General features: G+C 42.6%; 3 protein-coding genes across 5 annotated transcripts; all 3 read left to right on the forward strand.

Annotated features, from left to right (window-relative positions):
• The first annotated feature begins 426 nt into the window (after positions 1 to 426).
• Positions 427 to 2,375, forward strand: LOC115691099 (eukaryotic translation initiation factor 5A-like). 2 transcript variants are annotated; one of them, XM_056319147.1, is made up of 6 exons: positions 427 to 631; positions 1,516 to 1,638; positions 1,737 to 1,793; positions 1,872 to 1,946; positions 2,116 to 2,256; positions 2,339 to 2,375. In XM_056319147.1, the coding sequence occupies exons 1-5, from the start codon at positions 509 to 511 to the stop codon at positions 2,218 to 2,220; spliced, it is 483 nt and encodes a 160-aa protein (XP_056175122.1). In that variant the 5' UTR covers positions 427 to 508; the 3' UTR covers positions 2,221 to 2,256; positions 2,339 to 2,375. The 2 variants fall into 2 exon arrangements, with proteins under 2 accessions (XP_056175122.1, XP_030473531.1); XM_030617671.2 differs by having other exon boundaries at positions 2,116 to 2,375.
• Positions 2,376 to 2,923: 548 nt separating this feature from the next.
• Positions 2,924 to 7,625, forward strand: LOC115691097 (uncharacterized). The gene is made up of 4 exons (XM_030617670.2): positions 2,924 to 3,708; positions 4,216 to 4,541; positions 4,691 to 4,813; positions 7,262 to 7,625. Exons 1-4 carry the CDS (start codon positions 3,614 to 3,616, stop codon positions 7,417 to 7,419), a joined length of 702 nt encoding a protein of 233 aa, XP_030473530.2. The 5' UTR covers positions 2,924 to 3,613; the 3' UTR covers positions 7,420 to 7,625.
• Positions 7,626 to 13,276: 5,651 nt separating this feature from the next.
• LOC115691096 (protein IMPAIRED IN BABA-INDUCED STERILITY 1) lies at positions 13,277 to 20,472 on the forward strand. Of its 2 annotated transcripts, none has more exons than XM_056319108.1 (9): positions 13,277 to 13,918; positions 14,871 to 15,155; positions 15,470 to 15,787; positions 16,531 to 16,758; positions 17,412 to 17,509; positions 18,078 to 18,168; positions 18,267 to 18,809; positions 19,357 to 19,489; positions 19,978 to 20,472. In XM_056319108.1, exons 1-9 carry the CDS (start codon positions 13,547 to 13,549, stop codon positions 19,998 to 20,000), a joined length of 2,091 nt encoding a protein of 696 aa, XP_056175083.1. In that variant the 5' UTR covers positions 13,277 to 13,546; the 3' UTR covers positions 20,001 to 20,472. The 2 variants fall into 2 exon arrangements, with proteins under 2 accessions (XP_056175083.1, XP_056175084.1); XM_056319109.1 differs by having other exon boundaries at positions 19,981 to 20,472.
• The last annotated feature ends 3,762 nt before the right edge of the window (positions 20,473 to 24,234 follow it).

The following is a 24,234-nucleotide window of genomic DNA, read 5'->3' on the forward strand; positions in this document are numbered from 1 at the left end:
GCTAGACTGACTCGAAGTCAATCTATGGCGTCAGAAGTAGAAAAATTAAAAATCGACAGATTTGATAGGAATGATTTTGACTTCTGAAAAATGCAGATAGAAGATTATCATACTTTATGAATATGCATTTACCCTTACTTAATTAACAAGAGATTAAAAACAATCAACGGCCATGATTGATGGTGGCGTCCGGAAAACGCGAATGCCCCCCAACTTTTCCACTCGAATCCGATCGAAGCCTCGAAAAAAGAAAACTAAAAAGAAAAAACAAAAAAAAAAAGGAACCGCGAAAAATGTCAGAGATGAAATCCGACGGACAGGATTCGCTCCGGGCCCACACCGGAGAAACAACAGAGAAACCCTAGAAAGCGCGAGCTCGAAAGGGAATCAGCGCCATGACCTGAGGAAGAAGAAGAGAGAGAAAAAGGCCCCCGCGATTCTCTCACATCACCCCCTCTCTCTCTCTCTCCGCCGCCGCAGCCGCCGAGCTCCGCCGCCGATCGCCGCCATGTCGGACGAGGAGCACCACTTCGAGTCCAAGGGGGACGCCGGCGCATCCAAGACCTACCCCCAGCAGGCCGGCACCATCCGCAAGAACGGCTACATCGTCATCAAGAACCGCCCCTGCAAGGTGAGCCGCGGCGGCGGCGGATCCGCCGTTGCTCTCTCCTCTTCCGCTTGTTCCACTCGGGTTTTTCTTCTTCTTTTTTTAATTTCGCTCGATCGCTCCATTTCTTCTGCGAGATGTCCTCGTCCGATTCGGGTTTCCGCCTCGACGTGGCTGTTTTCCGTGTCCCGATTCGGTCGTGAGATTCGACCGCGCGCGCTATGTGTTCAGCATCTGATTGCGCTGGGGCGGGCTGTTTGAATTCGGATGCGAACGAGGCCGTCTTCGTTTTCCGTGTGCGTGGTTTCTGGTTCTGGTTCTGATCGATTGGAGATGATGCCGCGGGCTTCGTGGGTACGAGGGTTGATTGCAGTCCCATGTTAGGCGTGCGTGTCCCTGTTTGTTCCTTAGGGATCAGCAATTCTTGAATATTGTGTAGAAATCTGATGCGGCATGTTCCAGCTTAAGGTTGGCCTCAAGGTCCTTGCCTGGGTATGTCGACCAATTGATCTCATAGGTTTTGCCTTTGAAGTAAGTACATGGTGGTAAGTCATGATGGGCAGTTCATACATTGAGTTATGCACATGTGTGCGTGGGACACTGGAAGAAGGCCATCTGTCATAGTAGGTGTGTCGGACCAGACTAAAATCCAAAGTGCACGGTCCACTGTTCGGTTGACTTTTTCTCTGTTTCTGTGAAGTACCCGGATTTGATCTGAGTCGTTTGTAGTGAGGATGCTTTACTTGTTCGGTATCATTTCTGATGGATCATTGTTCCATGTCAGGATGGGTTTTTTTTTTTTTTTTTCATGTGGGATTGTTCACTTTTGTCTTTCTTTTGCTCCGCTCGTGTGATAGATTCATGGTGGCCCCCGAGTGCAGACCAAAATTTTAACTTGCTTTTGACAGGTTGTCGAAGTTTCCACTTCCAAGACCGGAAAGCATGGTCATGCCAAGTGCCACTTTGTCGGGATCGACATCTTCAACGGCAAGAAGCTGGAAGATATTGTTCCATCATCCCACAACTGTGATGTGTGTATCCTGTATTTCGAGTTGATGTCATACCCCTTATGATACTGTTATTGCTGCAACTGTCAATGTGATTCACCTTCTTTACTCTCCCTTTGCAGGTTCCACACGTCACTCGTACTGACTATCAGCTGATTGATATTTCTGAGGATGGATTTGTATGTTCATCGTGACAGTCCTTACCCCTTTCTCTGCGAGCCTTGTGTTCTCAATTCTAACTAGATTAAAATTTTCAGGTTAGTCTGCTGACTGAAAGTGGAGGCACCAAGGATGATCTCAGGCTCCCAACCGATGAGAGTTTGTTGGCACAGGTTCGTTAGATGGTTTTTTTTAATCATGTACACCGATTCTTCTTATTACTCCCGATGCTAGTAGGATTGCATCTCAAATCATTATGAGACTCCGGCCGGTGTAAATGATGTTTACATGCCTCATTTCGCTCTAGAAGGAGTTTGGAGCTCACTTATTCTGTCATTGCAGATTAAGGATGGCTTTGCTGAGGGTAAGGATCTGGTGGTGACTGTTATGTCCTCTATGGGAGAAGAGCAGATTTGTACTCTCAAGGATATCGGTCCGAAGAACTAACTTTACAATCCTCTCAGTGTTGTATTCGAGATTTATGTAAGCCCTCCCTAGCTTGCTGTCTTCAGATTGTGGGAGACGTGTGCTGTTATTTGTAACTGTTTTTCACCTTTTTTGTAAGTTGACTGGAGGCCGAGTTACTCTCTGGACTTCAGAAACTCACGTGCTCTTGGTGGTATACTCGCATCTTAGTGGGAAATGGTTTCCCATATCTCTAGTATGGTGCCGGTTGATGATCTTCGTTCTTAATACGGGGGAGTCTTTCCGTGCAGTCTCGAGAGTTGAAGGTGATGAATAATTGACACTTGGGTCGGAATGTTTCTGCGTCGGATGACCGAATGGAACCGACTTTGATGTGTGTATCTGTGACTGGTGCTACCATGTGCTTTCTGCATTATTCTCATGAATGAAACTGAGCTGAGGAAGAAGATGCATGTTGTAGAACTAGGAGCCTAGGATTTGCCATCGCAGCTGCCGTTGGTGATCTGATACTGTTGGTTTCATTCTTGTCACACTTTGCCCCGAATTTGTAGAGCTTGTATATAGTATGTGGATTTTTGGATTTGACGAATTGGGCTACCGGTCCTGGTTCACATTTGAGATGCGGGTACTGGCTTTGGTTCTCCTAGTATTATCTATGTTCGAATTGTCTTTCCCGAGGGACGACAGGCCAATCTGACTGTGCACGTCGTGCGCTGGTAGTTGTGTTAGACTGCACGTCGTGCCCTGGTAGTCGACTAACACAACGATGACTTTTGTTCACATTTACTATTGATTCTATCAGATGGGAGACCAGTCACTTCTTGAAAGGATTATTACTTTCAGCCTAATCTAAAGCGACGTCATGGCAAGCGTTGAGTTGGGACCTGAAGTCGGCAATTGTGAAGTCTCCCTTCGTTTTAGCCGCTACAAAACCAGTGTGCCATCATCGTGTGATGTGCACCGAGGATGTCGTGCATTCAAAATGAGGGTTCTTTCTGTCCGTTACGATAGGAGAAGCAGATGTGGTCTCCGGCATGCGACGTGGTGGCCGTGAAGGAATCAATGTTTTCGGCCTCCAACAAGAGCTCGGCGAGCTTGTCTCTTCATCTCTCTCCTTCCGGGTAACCGTGACTCTTCGTTGCCGACTCAAGCCCAAACGCCACCCATGAAAAGCATTCCCAAATTGTTTCCTTTTAGGCCAAGAAGAAGCAAAAGAGAGCGATGCAGGTGGAGCAGCCGAGCTCGTCCCTTGCATTTTTGGCTGCTACTCTTAAAATTGCAAATGAGAGAAGAAGAGCTCTAACTTTGTGAGGTCTAGTTAGGGTCCGTTTGGTTTACCTTTTTCAAGAGCTTCGAGCCTTTAAAGGCCCTTCGGAAAAATTTGGAGTGTTTGGCAAGGAATCCCTTAAGTCAAATGCTAGTTTTGGCAAATCTCAAAGCAGGTCTTAGAGTGTGCGCTTGGGTCTATAGACCAATCGAGCTGTCTAAGTGGACGGAGACTACGATAAGGTATGCTTTAATAAGAGACTTACCTTTTAAGTGCGAAATGAAACTCCGATCTCTTGAGCCATACTGTGCAAAGACGGCATCGGGATCTTACAATCTTTTATTGTTGGATGGAAATGCAGTATATCTCAGGTGTTAAATAGATCTTAGCTCGAACTATTGTGATTTTTTTGCTTTTCAATCTGACAATAAGAAGAGTGGCTTCATTCTGTGCCGACGATAATAATCTTTCATCCGTTGTATTAAGATGCGATAAATCTCATCCATTAAGCAGATCTCAGCTTGGACCGTCACGATTTTTGGCTCCACAAGCCGACGATACAACGTTCAGAAGGCACGGTATCTAACAAGACGATAGACCCGCAATTAAAATTACTCGTGCAAAAAAAGTAATTATAACCGAGAGTGAGAGGGGTAGCTTTGTAATTGCCTCTTCGAAATTAGTCTTAAAAAGAAAGGAAAATAAAAAAAAATTAAAGTTTTTTTCGAGAAGTTTTCCGCGCATTCCAGTTCTAAGCGGCGTTTCGACAAACACAGAGAGGGCGCTTCTTTGGGAACACTACGCAGCGCCATGAGCTCTCCATCCTCACCTTCTCGCTCCCGCGCCGCCCATGGCGGCGGCGGCGACAACAACAACAGGAAGAGCGGCGACGAGCGGCCGAGGTCCTTCGACTCCAAGGCGAAGAGCAAGTGCTGGGCGGCCGCCGCCGTCGTCCCCGGCAGGCACCCCGAGCGGTGGCGCCAGGACGCCGCTGGCAACGTCGTCTGCAAGCGCTTCTGCAACTGCCAGGGCTGCCTCTGCTTCGAGTACGACCACATCGTCCCCTTCTCTAAAGGTCCTCCCCCGTTCTCGCCTCTTTTCTTTCGTCCCGGAGGAAGTAGCGATGATGAGCTCTGCATTCCGGAGGGATTCGTGTGCCGTCGCTGGTTTTTTGCGGTACTGCCGCGGGGACGGTCATGGGTTTGCGGGGTTTTGTGTCTGCAGGCGGCGAGTCCACTGCTGACAATTGCCAGATACTTCAGACGAGGGTGAACAGGTTCAAGTCGGACAAAGAACTGGTGGATGCGACTCAGCTCAGAGGCTACTCTTGTGACGTCCAATTTACAGGTGATTGGACTCTTTTCCTTCTTGCCGTAGATGTGATGGGCTACATCGTTCGTGATCGGCTTTCATAGGAGAAAATAATAGACATGTATGACTGTTGCAGTTTGCACTTTGCAGTGTAATGTCATTATGGCTTCTTAGAGCTAATTGTGGGATTCAATTCGAGGTGCCATAGGGGAAAATGACAGAGATCTTGGTGAGCTTCCAAAGATGATACATGGGGTGTTTAATTGGTGAAGAAATGTAGTTGCTCTAGCTGTATGGGGGCGGTATTAGTGACCGTGGTGTTTTGCTTCATTTACTTCTCTTAGAATCCGTCCCGTCCGCTGGCTCCTGTTTGGACAATTCAGGTTTACAACAGAACAACAATATCATAAGTCTGTTTCACACCCTACAAGAGTGAAAAGCCAACCGTCCCTTCTTCCTCAGCTCAAGACTCCTCCATGCGCTTTATTTGAATAAAACCTGTGCATAGTCAGTGATCTGTTAGGTTACCTGCCTAATTTTGAGGTTTATGCTTTTGACAAGCGATATGTACGACACAATTTTTTGGACTCGGACAATTGGTTAGAGCTAAGGATAAAATTTTTTGGATTTTGATATAGGGCTTTTGCTTGTCTGATTATTGTTTGGAAATTCTGCTGTTGTAATTATGTCTGAATCGAAAGTAGAAGTTGAGAAATTTAACGGGAGGTACAACTTTGGATTGTGCAACGTTAAGATGTGTGCTTTATTAACAACTCAAGATTTGGCCAGCCGGATACTATGAAAGAGACTGATAAGGTAGAGATGATAGAGAGAGTAAATAGTATAGTCCCGTTAAACTTATCGGATGAGGTGCTAATAGCAGTGGTTGAGGAGAATGATGCCGCGACGATGTGGGCAAAACTTCAGGCTCTTTATGTAAGGAAAGGTTTGAATAATCACCTATACATCTTGAAGAGGATGTTCTGGTTTCAATTTACTGAAGGTACTTCCATCAGAGCCCACATAAATGAGTTTAATAAACTCATAATGGATTTGAAGAACGTCGGAGAGACCCTAGATGATGAAATGCGGGCCATGATGTTGTTAGCTTCTCTAACAGAGTCATGGGAGCACTTTACTGATTCACTGTTAAAAGGGCGTACTATAATTACTTCGAAAGAGGTAAAATTCACCTTGTTCTCTAAGGAGTGGCCTATCAATTTGTGAGATGACGATCCGGTGTAGGATGTAGCATGGGAACTAGTGATTCAGGGTGGACATCAACATTGGGGGATCAGCAGTAGCATAGGTAAAAGTAGATTGAAGTCGCGTCATCAAGAGTCCGAGGGTCACATGAAGTGCTTTGAGTGTCACAAGGAGGAGCACTTGAGGAGAGGTTGTTCTAAGCTAAGAAACAGAAGTGAAAGGTAGAATGCCAAAAGCAATATGGTGAACGTTGTCTTTTGTGTGACTACCGGCTCGTCAGGTGACAAAATGGTACTACATTGGGGGTGTTCTTATCATATGACGCCTTATAAGAACTGATTGACTACTTACCGGATTACATATGGTGATAGAGTTTTGATTAGGAATAAAGCCTATAAGGCTGTGGCGATAGGGGCACTATGGATTTGGATGCACGATGGGGTAATGCGTACACTGACAGATGTGAGGCATGTATCGGACTCAAGAAGAACCTTATTTCTCTAGGGATACTTGACGACAGCGAGTGCAAGTACACCACTGAAGATGGAGTGCTAAAGATCTCTTGAGGTCATGATAGTGATGAAGGAGAGAAAGCGAATTCTCTTTATCATCAACTAGGAGAGACCGTGACAAGAGCTGCTGCAGTTTCATCGGGTGGGTTAGATTCAAACTTGAATCGGTTATGGCATATGTATTTGGGGCACATAAGTGAGGCAAGTATTATGATGCTAAGTGACAGGTGTTTGCTGTAGGGTTAGTAGACAAGAAAGTTGGATTCGTGTGAGCATTGCTTCTTTGGGAAGCAGTGCCAATTTAAATTTAGTACAGCTATTTATTTGACCAAGCAATCGGTTGAATACATTCATTCAAACATTTGGGGCGCGTGTGGATTTCTCTAGTTAATTCGTTCTCATGTGTGGATTTAATTGCAAGATCCAATCAGTTTCCACATTATTTTACAATAATTTCTTATAACGGCGTTCCATAGATTGTGTTTGCTGTTATTATGGTAGGAACTGGGGTTGGTGAAAAGGGAGTAGTGTGTGTTAAGATGATGGCATTGTGATTTATGGCAATAATACAATTGTGGCTGTAATAGCTTCTTCAAGTAAAAAAGGAGAGAAAATTCATCTGTTATTTGACTCCAAATTACTTGACGAATTAATCACTTCTTTCCTAGGTATGATGATATTTCTATTTCCTATACCTATCCTTTCCCTATCGTGTCCCCTTGTCCCAGAACGATTAGCATGTATTGACATAATGCGACACATGCAGATAAAGAGCTTGACATAATCGAGATGGCTGTTTATGGGGATGTAATCCGGCCGGGAAACCAATGCAGGTGTAGAACTGTTGCAGAGATGCTGGGTACGTACAAGCCAAAAGACCCCAAGGCAGCTTGCAAGCTTCCATACTCAAATGAAACGTTGTAGCAGAAGAATATTGAAGCCCCTCTCAATTGGAATGGGGCGTCCGAAGAAAAACCCGTATTGTTTGCAGACATTTGCACCTAGCAGATTGAAAAAAGATAATGCTTTGATGAGCTGTTGATTGGAACAATACAATTAAGTTGGCTGTGAAATGTAACTTATGACTTCTCTACGCTTAGATATTTCTATCTCATCTGAATTTGAATCCAGTTGTGACGCCAATTTGAGAGTGCTATATTCTAGAAGGGCCTAACAAGGAGTGACTACGACCGGGCATAACCTCGCCGCTTGGTCCAGGTTTAGTTGAGGGTGGTTTGATTTGTCAAACATGATCGTAGACCATTTGGTGCTCAAGTCATATAAGTCAATGAATCTGTGGACCTGCATGGACTTTTAGCAGACCAAAACAAATGAACAGTTGCTCCTTAATTGCATTGGAAGGGAACTCGTCAACCATGTTTGTCAAGGAACGTGGGCATGGCGCTACGTCTTATTCAGTATTACCCCTAAATTGCCACAACCTGCATGTCTTATTCTGTCTTAATTAGGTCAGCCATCAACCTCGCCGGCAACAAATAGCACTGGAGTGACTTATAGGAGTCGAAGGACCATGTCATTTAGTTTTCTTTCTAGGACTGAAGTAACATCACCCGAGCTTACACGCTGGGAAAAAAGGGTCAGTGAAGATTCTGCAGAATGCGATTGCTACTACATAGGATGGTGACCATAACTGAACATTGCACGTAACAAAACCTCATTCTGCTTTGAACTTTCGACTTTGCGTGTTGTTTAATCAAGATCAACTTGAATACATTGATTCCGATGTTAAAGTAATTCGGTTGCCCTTAGCATTTACACTAATGTGCACAGATGATTGAAAGGAGAGCAAGAAATCCAACAGAGGAACTGTGTTGGGACTTTCCCTTTCTATTGACTAGTGATTTCAAAAGCCATGATTCTTGCATGTTGGAATATCTTGTCGAGAGCGATCATTTTGCTTTGACCTCGTTTTGCACTTGCAGTGATGACAAAGGACAACAGAGAGCATTACCTAACAGGCAAAACAATTGATGACTTTGTAAAGTTAAACCTAAAACACAAATCTACCTTATTGACCAAAACCATACGGATGCAATTTGACAAAGCAAAGCAAGTTCAGATCGATTGATGCGCTTTTAATCTTTACCTTTTGGGGGTGATGTGCGGTTAATCATTGTCGTCAGGTCAGGGTACATGAAAAGATGGGCATCAAAAAGTTTGTGGAAGCATCTCTATGCATTGCGTTTCTTGATATTATTTGCTTTGTTGAGATGAAAAATTAGTCGCTGTGACTCGAGCACGATTTTTCCTCATCAATGCTTGCAGTTTGTCGCTTTTGTATGGGAAACTTTACGTAACATGATTTGTACCATCTCTAGCATATTCGTAGTTAGATCAGTGTGAATTATTGAGCATGGCAGATTTCTATTGTCGGCAGCTCCTCCCATTTTATGCTAATGAATGGTAAATTAATTTCTACACCTAATGAGATGAAATGGGATTCGTTGTTAGTGTTGATCAGAGCATGAATGAGCGTAGTTGTTGGACAATGATTGGAATGTGACACCCACCAGACCAACCTTTGACCTGTCCCACCAGCACTTTTGCTCCTCTCTAATCCCCCTATTCTATAGTCCCAATCCTATCGATTCTGAACTTCTTGTGCGTTTGGTAGAACTATCAAGATATACAATCACATTCTAAATTCTTATGGTGCCTCTCAGAAGATGTTGGTGCAAGCTTGTTATATAGTAAAGTGATGAAGGGCTCCAGTGCCTACAAAGATGCCTTCACATGAGAAAGTGTATAGCTTCTTTAGCTACTCCATTTAGAGCTTTTCCTAATGCTCTATGGGCAGAACATGTGCCAGTTGGAGCAGCAATCTGCCTCAACAAAGCCATTACTCACTGACACACCCCCTCCACTACTGTCTTCACCCAACATATGCAAACATCAACTTACTAAATCCTAGAATGACCTTTAGCCCTAATGAAAGTTACAATTCATAATTTATGTCCATGATTTCCCTAATTGCAGTTCATGTGCTCTGAAAGATTGAGGGTCACATGATGTTCTGTCCTTTTTTTTGTATCTCTTGGAGTGGTTGCATTTAATGGATATTTTTTGGTGCATGAGTGCAATTGAGCGCTCTTTTGCCTACTGTTTAGGAGGGGTCCTCCAAATAGATCATGGGTGGCAGCAATCATGGCATGAAATGAGATGAGTTCCAGTAGTGATTGTTCACACCGCACGCAAATTGCACTAAAGAATCAATAACCAAAAGAAAAAAAACCAGTACATAAACTCTCAAAAAGAGAACTTTATAGCAATAATAATAACGGTTGATGTCCTAAGCCCTTTTCTTGACGGTGCTGCTTCTTGCATGTGAGGTCTAAAGAATTACTAGTTGCCATTTTCGTACATATGAATTACAGATTTTATTTATTTTATTTTTTCCTTTTTCCCAGGTATGGGTTGGATTGGGACCATTCAGAAGCAGGAAAAGAAATGATATGCCCCTTCAAATTTTTTCTTTTGTCTTCTTTATTATTTGCTTGTTTATGCTTTTTGAAATTTGATGTTGATGGCTCGAAGCTAGGGCAAGAATTTTCCCCCCCAAAAAAACAGAAATTGGAAATGCAAGAAGTTCAAGGCTCTACCAGCAAAATAAATAAATAAAGAACCCCAAAATTCTTTTCAGTCCGTAAGCGTTGTTAGATCCAAGGATGCCTTGGAAGCTGGGGATTCGATGTGTTCGTTGGGAATAGTTTGTAAAAGAAGAGGAAAAAGAGAGTAAATAAAGTCAATTTGGTGATTTCCTATTCTCATCTACAAAAGCAAAATTGGCAGAAAACTCGCTCTTAATTTTTGTTTCAATTTTTATGGTTGCAAGAATGATCTATTATTGGACAGACCTGTTCCAAGATGACAGAAAACGGGAAACATAAAAAGGGTTTTTATAACAACGTAGCTTTTGTGGAATTTTGTTTCGGTAAATTGATTTGGATAAATGTCAAGTTCGCGAAAGTAATTTTCGGAAGAAAGATCAACTTTTTCATAATGTCCCAGTTTGGATGATAAGGAATTAGGACCCCTTGCATAAAGGAAACTGTGCACAAAGTTTTGTCCATGAAAAAATCTATGGAAGAAGAGGGAAAGAAGAGGGGGGCAACTTTTAAATTTGAAAAAGTGAGGCTTGAATGCTGCCGGTGCTAGCTATATAGTATTTACTCCATTGACACAGAGGGTCCCAACCTTCAATTGCAGTTCCTACCAACTTCAATTTTGCATAATTTAGCATAATTAGGATCCCCATTAGTCAAACAAGCTCACTTTAAATAAAGAAACCCTAGGAAAATTAGAAAATTGGTCAATGGGGGGACCCCTTTTTTTTGTATACACATGACATAGATAGATATTAATAATTATTTGGAGGGCATTGAGCCACTTGGATTGTCAAGCATGGACCGCTGTAGAAAAAAAAAGGGGCATATTAAATAAATTATGTGATTTGTGGACATTTGGGAAGAAAACAAGTCAAGCCTCAAAGCATAGAGATTCTTGCAGACAAAATCTTATCAAATTGGCCCCACCAAACTCAATGAGTGGGGACTGAGGGCAATGAAAATGGAGGAAATTGTCTGAACTCTGTGAGTGGAGGGGGGGGCAAAAAAGGGGAAATAAAGGATAGTGAAGAGTGTGGAAATTAATTTAAAAAAGTTGAGGGCATGAATTGATTGTGTTTCCTTTTTTTAGCCCTTTTCCACTTTCCCTTTATTTTCCTTTTTTCTTTTTCATCAGTTTTCATACCTTTGCTGTTGTTTTCAACATCTCCCTTTACTCAGCTGAGCAAATTGCCTTCAAAGATTTTCAAAGAGTACCCTTCTCATGTGGATAATCTCATTCGAATAAGGTTTAGCCAAAAAGGAAAAAAAAATCTTATAGTAATAAAATAGGAATACTTCTATTTTCAAGGGACTTTTACATGCCGGTGATGTTACGAATCTCTTACGAAGGACTCGCGGTTATGTCAGAGTAAAAAAAACATAAAATAGTTATACCTCCTTATCCCAATTGTTCTATAAAAATTGCTTATATTGAAGATATTGCATAAAGTATTTTGATAGAACATAGAGTGTTGATTATGCGATAAAAAACCACCACATAATAAGTATATCGAAATGAAAAATCGAATAGTTCAAATCCGGTTTTATGTTATGTAGTGTGAACCAAATTTGAGAATGAGAAAGGTCGAGCGTTGATGAAAAAAAATGTTATATAAGGCTTAGAAAGTGAACAAATATGAACGGGAATTAGAAAATGTCAAGCAAATCAACTTAGAAATACGAGTCATTCCCAAAAAAAAGGAGAAAATTCCAAATAATGGCATAGAATGTCTTCATTTTCTCAAATAAGAGCCTGAAGTTGATATTATCTTAAATAAAAGCATGAAGTGCCATCATTTTCTCAAATAAAGACCTTAAGTGATCATATTAATTTCAAAGAAGGGCCTAAACTCGCTGGTCAAAAGGCATTTTTGTCATCTACTTTTTTTCTTTATTTTTTCCTTTTTATGTTTTTCCTTTTTCTTTTTCTTTTTTTTTTTTTTTCATTTTCCCTCTTCCTTCCACCGGCCATCGCCGGGTCTTGCCAATGACCGATGGAGGTCTTCGAACTCAAGCGAGGGCCGCCCTCGCCGACACGGGCGAGGGCAGCCCTCGCTGAGGTCGGCAACCTCCGCTGGTCATCGACGAGGCGCGACGTTGGCCGGGGGAGGGAAGAGGAAAAATTAAAAAAGAAAAGTAAAAAAATTTAAAAATATATATCTAGAATTTTTTGACTAAAATACCCCTTGCCGGAATAGTCACATGTTGGTCGACCGGCCGGCCAAGAGTCGTCATTTGAAACAATTTTGACAACTTCAAGCCCTTATTTGAAACAATTTGACCACTTCGGGGCCTTATTTGAAACAAGGTCCACTCCAGGCTTTTTGCTCGAGAAAATGAGAATGCTTCACGCTCTTATTTGAAAGTTTTTTCAAAAAAGAAGAAGAAGGCATCTTAGATACATCAAATTTCGAAATTAAAAAAAGAAAAAGCAGGAAAACTCCCCCAAATTTTTTTTTCTAGAATCCAAGGCGCATCTAGTCAAAATCCACCCAAATTGCCCCCCTATCGGGCTTTGCCAGTTGCCACCACACACACACGGGGACACAAAACACTCTCCCTCTTCCTCTCTCTCTCTCTCTCTGTCTCTCTCTCTCTCTGTCTCTGTCTGTCCATACAGACCAATTTTGCATGCGATACGAGAGAAGACAACAGTCTGTATTTTTGCGCGCGCGAATCCAACAGCATTTCACACGGCAACACAAGAATCCAAGGACAGAGAATTTCAGGAGCACAAGTCGCGCGCCCCGCGACGCACAGTGCCAGAGGGCCAAGGAAAAAATCGCTTTCGTTCCCACATCCATCCACACCACACCACACCCCACCGCCGCCGCCACCACCGCCCCGCATCGCCCGTTTCCATGTTCCAAGACCCCGTTCTCCATTCACCTCCCTTCTCCTTTTCGGCCCCTTTTCTCGTGTATTTCTTTTGCCCGTTGATTTCGCTGGCTTCTGTTTTGCGCCAACCCCCATTAAAATGCCTCTCCCCCTCCCCGCTCTATCTAACCCTTCCCGCGATTGTCGCTGCTGAGCTGAACGTGAGCGAAAAGGTCGTTTCTTGAGAGGGCGGGAGGGGAGGGAGGGAGGGGGGAGAGAGCGACCCGACATTCGACAGGGATTGGGGCTCCCTCCTTTCTATCTTTGGATCGGTCGTATAAAAGCCCCATCTTGTTTCCACCACCCCCCACCCCCCACCATCGTTCTTGATCCGTACCCCTGTTCCTGTTCCTGTTCCTCGCTCCCGTGTCGTTCGTTGTTTTCTCCTTCCTCTTTCTTCTTTTTCTCGTGTTTCTGAGGTGACCCAGTTCCGGGCTCGCCGGTTCCGACCGTCCCCCCCCCCCACCCCACCTGGCTCGATCCGGGTCGACCCGAACCCGCCGGGGGATCTGTGCGATGCCCATCTCTGGATTTGGGCTCGAGCCTTGATGGGTTGCGTGAGCTCGAAGCAAGCGGTGTCCGTGACGCCCGCGGTCGACCACTCGGGGCAGTTCAAGGACAATGCGGCGAAGGGGCCGGGCAATTCGGGCCGGAGCCGGGTCGGGTGGGTCGAGCTGGAGAAGAAGAAGAAGGGGGGCGAGACCGGGGTCGGGGCGGGGCTGAGCGGGAGCGAGCTGGGCGAGTCCGGGCGGGCGAGTTCGAATGGGGATTCCTTGAGCTTTAGGTTGGGGAATTTGCAGAAGTACGTGGAGGGCGAGCAGGTGGCGGCCGGGTGGCCGGCATGGCTCAGCGCTGTGGCCGGCGAGGCGATTCACGGGTGGGTGCCGCTGCGGGCGGACGCTTTCGAGAAGTTGGAGAAGGTTGGTGGTTTTCATCTCTTTTGCGGTTTGAGCATATTCCGGTTTATTTTATCCTGGAATTTGTACGTTGTGAACAAGTGGGAAGAGAAGAAGTTTGTGCATCTCCCATCTTTGTTTGACAATCATGATTATAAGTTAGTTAGCTTGCGGAGCTTTATTTTATTTTCGACTCTTGTGATTTCGCTGTTCGCGATAAGTATGAGCATTTGTGAATTTGACACTGGTGACTTTCAATTCTTTTTGTCCTATGGTGTTGTAATGGGTTTTTTCCATACTGACCAGAATTCAAAAGTTGCATTTTCTCTGTGGAATTTTGTGGTTCTTTTCATGGTTTTTCTGATGCTTGTAACAGAGAAGAAACAATTCGAGCCATAGAAATGATGTCTTCTGTCCTGTCCATTTGGTAACTTACGTTCATTGGTGGATATCTCGTGTTGAAGAAATTGTATTTCGACTATACTTGCCGAGAGCCAGACTATAAAGTCTCGCTAGGGCATGCCTGAAAAGTGTGCAGGACTCTATTTAAGTCACACTTTAAGTTAGTTCGGTGAACTACCCATTTAGGAGGCATCAAGTGCTGAGATGATACTTTTTCAGTTATCTAGCTTCACTGTTGAGTCATTCAGAAATGAGCATCTCTTAAGTCTTACCTATTTTGTGGAGATTCTCTTGCACAATTGAGTAGAGCATTGTGGCCAATTGTAAAAGTAGCTTTGACATAAGAAGCTTGCAGACCGTTCTCATTAAGGTTGAAGTAGATATTATCATGGCTACTATGAGAGGGCCAATGAGCAAATCAGCATAGGAAGCTATGCAATTTATTCTGTTGGTATGCTGCGACTATTATGGGTGAAACCTGCTGTCTTTGATTGAATTTTCTGTTTTGCCACGAATACATCGCTCTGGATGTACGACTGATATTGGTTGTTCTTAACTTCAACTGTGAGAATAGATTGGGCAGGGTACATATAGCAGTGTCTTTCGAGCACGAGATCTTGAAACTGGAAGGATTGTTGCTCTAAAGAAAGTTCGGTTTGACAACTTTGAGCCAGAAAGCGTCAGATTTATGGCACGAGAAATTTTGATACTCCGCAGGCTTGACCATCCAAATATTATGAAGCTGGAGGGGTTAATCACTTCTAGATTATCTTGCAGCATATATCTCGTATTTGAGTACATGGAGCATGATATAACCGGACTTTTGTCTTGCCCAGACATCAAGTTCAGCGAGGCGCAGGTTTGTTTGCTTCACTTTTGATATAATCATCCTAGCACCTAGGGGGCTACAGAATGTTTCCATTTTCAAAAAAATTAAACTACTCATTGAATGAAACTAGATGACTCACTACGATACTACAAGCAGTATTCAAACTAAGGAACTAGAGAGAATATGCTTTGATAATCGTCAAGCGGACTTAGAAATGGCGAGTTGTCAATCAGGTGGAATCACGTTCGTGCATTGGAGTGGCACTGGTAGCGTCTAGCTGGGGTTTAGTACATAATTTGCTGCTTGAAGGGATGCTTATTTTATAAAATGGCTTTACTGTGTAGATCAAGTGCTACATGAAGCAACTACTGTCTGGACTTGATCATTGTCACTCGAGGGGTATAATGCATCGGGATATCAAGGGATCGAATCTTTTGGTAAACAATGAAGGAATTCTGAAGGTGGCTGACTTCGGATTGGCCAACTTCTGTAGTTCTGGAAACAGGCAGCCCTTGACTAGCCGTGTTGTGACTTTATGGTACCGGCCTCCTGAACTTCTGCTAGGATCAACAGATTATGGAGCATCAGTCGATCTGTGGAGTGTTGGCTGTGTGTTTGCAGAAATTATCCTCGGAAAACCCATTCTTCAGGGAAGGACCGAGGTAAGGATCATTTCTTTTTTGTTTGCCAAAGAGGTACTAAGCAATTAAAGCTTGTGTTTCCTCTGAACCAACAGGCTTATTACTTTGGTGAAACTGTAATTCATAAAAACCATTTGCACTTAATCATTGATCACTCAAAGCATGGACATACTCGGAAGTCTTAATGGTAAGGACGTGATGGAAAAATTGGAAAATTCAAGGAAGAGTAAGGAAAGCATTCGACGTTTCTTCTAAAGTATTTTTAGCTTTATTAAATAATCTATAGGCATCTAGCAGCTAGTTGTGGCATTGAAAAGTGCAAGTTTTGTCCTTTTATTTGAAATTTCTTCAGCAAAAAAGTACAATAGCTTCCATTGCCCCTATTTAGGTGCCTTCGGTTGGTAATGGATGAATAGTTACGGAAGGTTAGCTAGTAATTTTATTTGTTAGTGGCCAGAGACTGTTGGGTTCAAACTTTGTCTTGAACTTAACATAAATAAGTGATGTGAAGGGATGGAGAAGATATTAATAGAAATTTTAAATAAGCTTGCATGTTCAGTATTAAAAAGCATGTGGCCCAAGACAGAGTGCAAGCGCACAAAGGGATTCATGTAGATGACCTTCACCAATAAAATTAATATCGCTCGTGATTCTTGTTAGCCAGAATATACAGAGAAATCTTTATAATCCTTTACTGTTTTGACACTTGCGACTTCTCCGCAAGTTTATCTTTGATTTCTGAGGAGATTATTCTTGACCTACAGGTTGAACAATTGCACAAAATTTTCAAGCTGTGCGGCTCGCCACCTGATGATTACTGGAAGAAATCTAGACTTCCTCATGCAACGCTCTTCAAGCCTCAGCAGCCATATGATAGCTGTCTTAGGGAGACCTTTTCAGATTTGCCTGCTGCCGCCGTGGATTTGATAGGAACACTTCTTTCAGTTGAGCCTCACAAGCGTGGGAATACTTCATCAGCTCTTGCATCTGAGGTATCAGTGATAAATGATGTTTTGTGGTGTCCTTTTTCCTTGGTTCCCTACACCCCGCTCATCAGACTAGCTTCATGTGCTTTTTGGCTAGAAATATTGGATATTTCAACAGTTTTGAAAATCTGAAAGCCATAATTAGAAATTCTCTCTTTTCTTTCCATTTATTTGCTGGGTGGGTTTTACGTATAACGTTGTTGTTCCTGCTCCCTCTATTATTCTGTGCGGAGTAAAGAGGAAGATCTGTGTATCCTGGGATGATGGCCGCTAGAGCCTTATGTGGAGTTATCCTTAAGGACAATGCTTGCATGCCTCAGATATTTGTTCTTATTTTCCATCGTCTTTTACTAGCAGATTTTCCAACAAGTAAGACTAGCTTCATTTTTTTTGGTTTGAAGTTCTGTTTATATGAATGTCAATTTCGGTTTCATCTAGACATGATTGCATGTTGTGGGTGGTGAGGGGTTCTGATTTACAAAACACGCGTCAACATGTTGTTATTGCATGAACTAGATTGAATTTCCACAACTTTTATTCTGAACAATGCTTCTAGATATCTACCAGCAAAAGAAAAAAACGCCAGATACCTGCAAAACTTAATTGATTTATCTAGGTGGCAACAGCTCTCCTGATCCAATTTTTTATGCAATCTCCAGTATTTCAGAACGAAGCCTTACGCATGTGAACCGTCAAGCTTGCCAATATACCCTCCTAGCAAAGAAATTGACGCGAAAAATCGTGAAGAAGTGAAAAGGTGAGGGTTCTCATGTAGCTTATTTGATCAAAAGATCTAACCAGTCTCGTTGTCTTTTGAAATTTCTGGTCTAGCAATTATTGCATCTGGATGTCTATTAATGATCTTACGGAATATACAATATTAAAATGGGGCAAAATAGCTTAACTGGCAACCCTGCTAGCAGCAAAAGGAATTTCTGTTGCAGTTGGATTTCCACCGACGTCTATGATTTTATCAGTGAAGAATGCACAAAGGGCTGCGAGATGATTATTGCAAATACTCTGAAATTAAAAAACAGAAGGCCCTCTACTGAGATTTCTGAGCTTTCATGTCAACATGTGTTGGATTCGAGAAACTAAAGGAGAGTGATACTAGCTGAGGAGTGGCTGACTCGCAAGGTTTAGGAGGATATATTTCAAATTCTGAAACAAAAGAAATGGACTATAACTGCTTTCAAAGTGATCTCTAAATGCACCATCCATGCTGGAACCTTTATGGGTCATATACAAGCTTAGAAAATATGTTTTTGTTCTGTGCTTGTCCTTCTTGTACTTATGGCAAATTGCAAACTCCATCTAAATTACAGGAAAAAGGGTGGTGCGAGAGTTCGCGGACCTGATACTGCAAGAAAACAAACTAGAAAACCCCATGGAACCAGTAAATTGGCACCAACAGAGGTCCTCTCTCTCTCTCTCTCTCTCTCTCTCTCTCTCTGTCTCTCTACTGTTGTTGCCAAATGCAGCTGATATTATTTAACTTTGTTATTGTCTTGTAGGATTTCGCACCCCCAGCTAAAGTTGCCGATAGAATCGAAGTCAATGGCAGTAAGCTGCACATCCTTAAGGAGGGCAAAGTCATATCAGGCTGGGATGCACCGAAGCCATCACTAGATTTACCTGAAGAGGCTTCTCATGCAAAGAATGCATCTCAAGGAGACATTCCTTTCTCTGGCCCATTACAGGTATCTTCATCAAGTGGCTTTGCCTGGGCAAAAAGGCGAAAAGATGAGGCTCCTGTTAGATCCCACACTAGATCCATTTCCAGAGGTCACATTTTCAATGTGTTAGAACCTTCTATTACCTTGCAACCGAGGAATAACGTCGACTCGAAGCGTCATGAAAACGGTAACTTACCATATGGGGCACGTACAAACTCTAGAGGCCATTATTCAAATGACATTGTGAAGCATATGATTCCAAACCAATGGGGCCACTTTGAGCGTCCTGATTCCTTTGATGCTTCTGATGAATACCACTCACAAGAACTATCTTTGGCACTCTATCAAAGAGAGGAAATGGCAGCTAAGAGAAACAATTTGGTGAGGACTACTCAAATTCGCACACATGCATTGTTGTCAAATATGAATCATCAACAGTTGCTGCATTAACCTACACTGAATGCGAACTACAATTGGTATTCTTGCTGTTTTCGTGTAGCAAAAGGCTTATGATCATTGTAGTGTTTTTAGCATTTGAATCATTAAAAGATGTGGAAACTAGTTGGGCTTTGTGGTGTCTGGATGATGGTACTTCAACTGAATTTGTCGAGATAAGGAAGTTTTGACGAGGGCAGTATCAGTCTTCAACTGAATCAGTGTTTCTCTTGTTTGTGGTAACTGTGTCAATTCTTAACTAATGGAGTATCATCTATCATGATTGACATATTAAATAACTCACATCAGGCAAAGTTGTGTCAGTTTTGGTCAAGTGTAGTTTGTTTCTCTTTTAGGTGAGCCTTTGAACAGTATTTGGGAAATACTCCTTTTAATTTTCTGTGATTTATGTGCGTTGATATTTTTCGTACAGAACTGTTCAACCCCATTTCGTTTTACTGGTTTTATTATACTTATATTTTCTTGTGGACAGGGTTACCATGATCATGCAGACAAAGTTGAATTTTCCGGGCCATTATTGTCTCAGTCTCACAGAGTTGACGAACTGTTGGAAAAACATGAGAGGCACATCCGTCAAGCAGTCCGAAGATCATGGTTCCAAAGAGGTATTCCAGAACAAATCTCTCTAGTGTTAGCTGTAATAAATTGTGCTTATCCAGTTCTGGTCATACTTGTCCCTTTTGTCTTTAATCACAAGTGATGTGCTTCATTGCATCTCACCTTTAGCCTGTCAGTGCACTCCATCAGATCCCATATTTGGCAGAGTGATTTTATGACCAGAACAAAAGCATGAGGACAAGTATGCTGATTAATAGCTTAGAAAAAATATGGTAACGCCTAGAGAGGCATTGCTAGCGCTGGTCGACCTAATCTGCATTTTTACTTACAAGGAAAAAAGATCAATAGCTATAGGAAGAAACAACGTTCGCCATGTTACAGGGAAAATATCATCATGGGTCAATGATGACTTGTGGAGTTGTGGTGTGAAAGTCTAAACTATCAGTGTCTGTGTTTCCTCAAATTCAGGTGCCAAATGCATATCATGGAAATAAAACATGTTATTTTCATAACTGTACTGATTGTCTCTCAACAGCAGGGAAGAAGCAAGGTAAATAACAGGATACCACTCCTGGAACTTTTGGAGCTAGAAAACTTTGGTGGACGAAATCGGAGCTACAATGTTCGGCTTCTCAAGCACAAATCCGGATGGACGCTGCTGAAATGCCGATCTTTATGAGTCGTTAACGGACTATTCTTCCCCATAAAAAAAGAACTGACTATGCTTCATCAAGAGACACTGGCCATGGAAGGATAGAAGAAAAGAGAGAGATTGCCATGTGGAGGGACTTACAGTTATCAAATGACTGAGTTGGAAGAGATCAGGAGGAAGCAAGGATCCACGATGTCTCATTTTTGTGATAATGGCTCATCTTTTTAACCTTTTTATCCTTGTCCATTTTCTCTCACCTCAATTACATTTGCTTTCGGATGGTTTATCGTATCCGTGGCAGCAATGTACAGATGAATGGAGATGGATTTCGATGGCCTTTGGTGTTCCAAATGTTACACAAGGCTAGTGCTTATTCTACCAAGGTTGCCTTTCTATCTCTAGCTCCTATATTTTTTCGAGTCAGATGCATTGATAGAGCTGAAGAGCCGAGTCATATGTACGGAATGAAGCTGGTAGTTGTTCAATTTGAGTGTGGGCTCTCCCCTTTTGTTAGTTTCATAGGTAAAATCTATATTATAAAGTATCATACTTCGCCATGGATATGCAGTGGTCGGAGTTCACTGAACTTGTAATGTCTCTATAAAGTTGAGAAAAATCGGTAAATCAACTTCTATATCAGTGGCTATGACTCATGAAGCATGATATGATTTCTCTTCTTTTTGGGTCTTCAAATTTTTTGCTCTGCATCAAGAGGGTCTCTTTTAATGTGGCTTTCTCATCTGCCTTTCTTTTTCTCTGAAAGAAACTGCTCTCTCAAAGAGCACAAATCAGCTGCAGCTCCAGGCCCATATCACTGTGTCGATCCAACTCCATATATTAGTGGGGAAGAACTTGAGGCCTTCAATAACTTTGATTTTTCCCTTTGTTAAACTAGTGGGTGTTCTCAACTTAAGGTTCCATTCATGCACGTAACTATGCAATTTGACTATGCATGGGTGTTCTCAACTTGGGGTTCCATTCATGCACGTAACTATGCAATTTGACTATGCATATTGTTTGCCGCTGAAATCAGGATCAAAGCAGCTTTTCCTTCTCTGCACGGAAGGCCCACCGTGAATTCAAAGTTCAAACCGACATTAAATTTTCCAAGTAACTTGGTCAGGTGGTTCCAGTTCGATACCGTCAAGAATTCCTAACTATTGCATGGCAATAGGTTTATCTTCAAATATGAAAACAAGAGGTACAGACACTGTCACCGACTTATTAGTGGCTCTTGTCGTGGAACTTGATTAGAATGAATACCGTCGGCCAAAGCCTAGAATTGAAGTACCATGAAGAGTGTCCAAACAAGATTGTCTATGGTATGTCGATCAAAACCGCCGATGCATTTTTACCTCCCACAGCTTTGGCAAATCGCTTAGCCCCGTTCATCTTCCCACGTATAACACGATGATTAATCAAATGGCCCTGAACCCCTCCCTCTCTCCTCAATAATGTGTAGAGATATTTGCAGTCAATTTGCATGTCTTGTCTTCTGCTACTGACACTAAACCTGCCACAGATCTTCATACGAAACTTGCCATGGCAATTCTTGTCCTGGCCCTCCAATCCCACAACGACAACACTTGTTTGTTTCCCAGGAAAGTGAAAGAAAGCAAACGGGTATGGAAAATTGAGAAGGGTCGTTTTGCATGATGTACAAGGAGTTCATGCCAACATTGGATAGTGATCTGACAACACCCAATTTTCAGACCCATCAGCATCAGAGCTGGCAGTTGCCTAGAAGACATCAGACGGGTGGTTTAGGACATAACCATCCATGAGCCATCATGCACTCAATGTTGTGCAGGAAATTACAAAATGTGACCAAACTTTTCATCTGATATTGTATAGCTGATATAGAAATCGGAAGGATAAGGTGAGAAAAGGAATGGATCGGACGAGATCGGGTGAGTGCGTTGAAAAAGTGCATGTGCCCTGTCTTCTGGATTGGGTCCTTGAGGATGGACCACTGTTTCTGCATACGACAAGGCCTGAAGAAGTCCAGGATTGGATTGCGAACTCTTTAATCGAAATCTTTAATCATTCGCGCCCCGCTAGGCGATCCGTCGAGCTCACTCGAGTCCACCCCAAGAGGGCCGTGACAATATCAATCACCATATTGATTTGAATTTTTGGTCTGATGATGAACTTTTAACCAATCTCATATGGGGTAAATTAAGACTTCCAAACGTGTGTGCAAATGAAGAAATTTACGGGATATACATTGCGTATCTCAAGCAGCAAGTAATTATGACGATTTTCTTCTTCTTAGGGCCTTATCTATTGCCTTACTTCGATTTCTAAATTTGGATGGATCGTTCTAACACGGCGGCATGCATCTGGTGAATACGAAGATTCTTTCTTTCAGAGGCCTGCGAAATATATGAATTCCTGCTCGTGAAACGGATCATTCGAGCTACCAAATTTTCCATTGACAGTAAGGTCCCTGCATCAATTTACTAAATGGCTTCACGATACCACTTTTATATTTTGGGCATGTAGTAGCTTATGAAAATCAATTTAGGCCCCGTTTGTTTCGCGGAAAACGGATGATTCGGAAAATATTTTCCTAAAAACGATCGCTTGCATCGCTTGAAATAATTAATCAATAGAAACTGTTTGCATTCGATAAAAATTTATGTATAAAGATTTTCATAAATAATACGGATATTATTCGTTCATTCATTTTTGTAAGTGATTACGAAATATTTTTTTACCAGAATATTTTCAAATTATACATTTTCTGTAAAACAAACATCGCACTAATGTGCACCAATGTGGCGTGAACTAGGAGGTGCTGAAAAACACTAAAAATGACAATCTAAGTTTCTTTTTTTTTTTTGTCGAAAAAACGACAACTTCACTCTTTTTCTTTTTGGTCAGAAAATGACAACCTAAAATTGGAAAGCAATAATAAATGAATCTAGAACGAGCCCTAGGAGGCTAGCCTTTGATTTGAGAATAGAAAGTGGGGGCCCCACCCACTGGGGATTAAACGAGGCGTGTCCAATAGTAGCGGGTCGGATCATTGTCACGGTCCAACCGACCCGACATTGGGATTTTACCATTTGGGGAGGGGAATTCGGGTCAGCCGTTGAAAAGTACCGCGTCGAAATCGTGAAAGATGGGGGCGTGTCCCATCGATATCATTCCCCGTGCAAATTCCAACCTTTGACCCGCATGTGAGATGAAAATTAGATTTAAGCCATGCACGCACGCTTTCTAGGAAAAGAAAGGAGTCAAATTAGGAATGGTAGGTCGGCGTTTGACGGGTTTCGCGGGGGGTCGATCGGCGGCGAGAAACCCGATACGCCGGGGGTGGTCAACGAAGCAATCCAATTTTCCCGACAGGCGGGCACGGGCATTAAAAGCGAGATCCCCTCTCCTTTTCGGGGACTGGCGTTGGGGAAGGGATCTTGGGTTGGCGATGGCTCCGGCGATCGAATTCGGGTCGAGAGGGGGAGAGAGAGAGGAAGCGGTCGCGGCCGAGCACATCGGACTCGATTTCTCGCAGTGTACACAAGTCGTGGCACCGTGATTTGCACAGCCAGCATCGACATCGACATCGACATCGACATCGACATGCGCGTGTAAATAGTCCCACTTAGCAAAAGAGACCGTACGAACTGCGAAGAAGAAGATGGCCAAATGATCAGCACATGTCGTGTCTGCAGTGGCCCTTTTTAAACCTCGTGGTGGTGGACCCCACGCCCACACCAAATTATCGTATTAAGAAGAGGAAGAAAAAAGAGCCACGTGCACGTCTTGCCACGTGGATTGTTACGGTGGCATCTTCTGATTTCTTAAGTAATTATAGATGCATGCAATGAGATATTATCGCGATACATGCGCACCAATTGAAAGTATAATGAGACCAAATTATATAATGATTATAAAAGTCAAAGGCTTTTGCCGCATAATTAGTATTTGGATAAATACAGTTAAAAATCTTAAACTGATATCCTCAAAACATATTTACTCTAAATTAATTATCGTCTCGTAAAAAAAATTGCGGACCGATTCATCCATTACCCATTTGCCCCGAATTGATTTTCGTCTCACGAAAAGTCCCAAACCGATACCTCGGGACACATTTATTCCCGGACTGGTTTTCGTCTCATAAAAAAACTTAAATCG

This window comes from Syzygium oleosum, unplaced genomic scaffold (assembly GCF_021117445.2).
Source record: "Syzygium oleosum isolate NSW1041296 unplaced genomic scaffold, Sole_v2.1 Sole_v2.17, whole genome shotgun sequence".
NCBI classification, from domain to species: Eukaryota; Viridiplantae; Streptophyta; class Magnoliopsida; order Myrtales; family Myrtaceae; genus Syzygium; species Syzygium oleosum.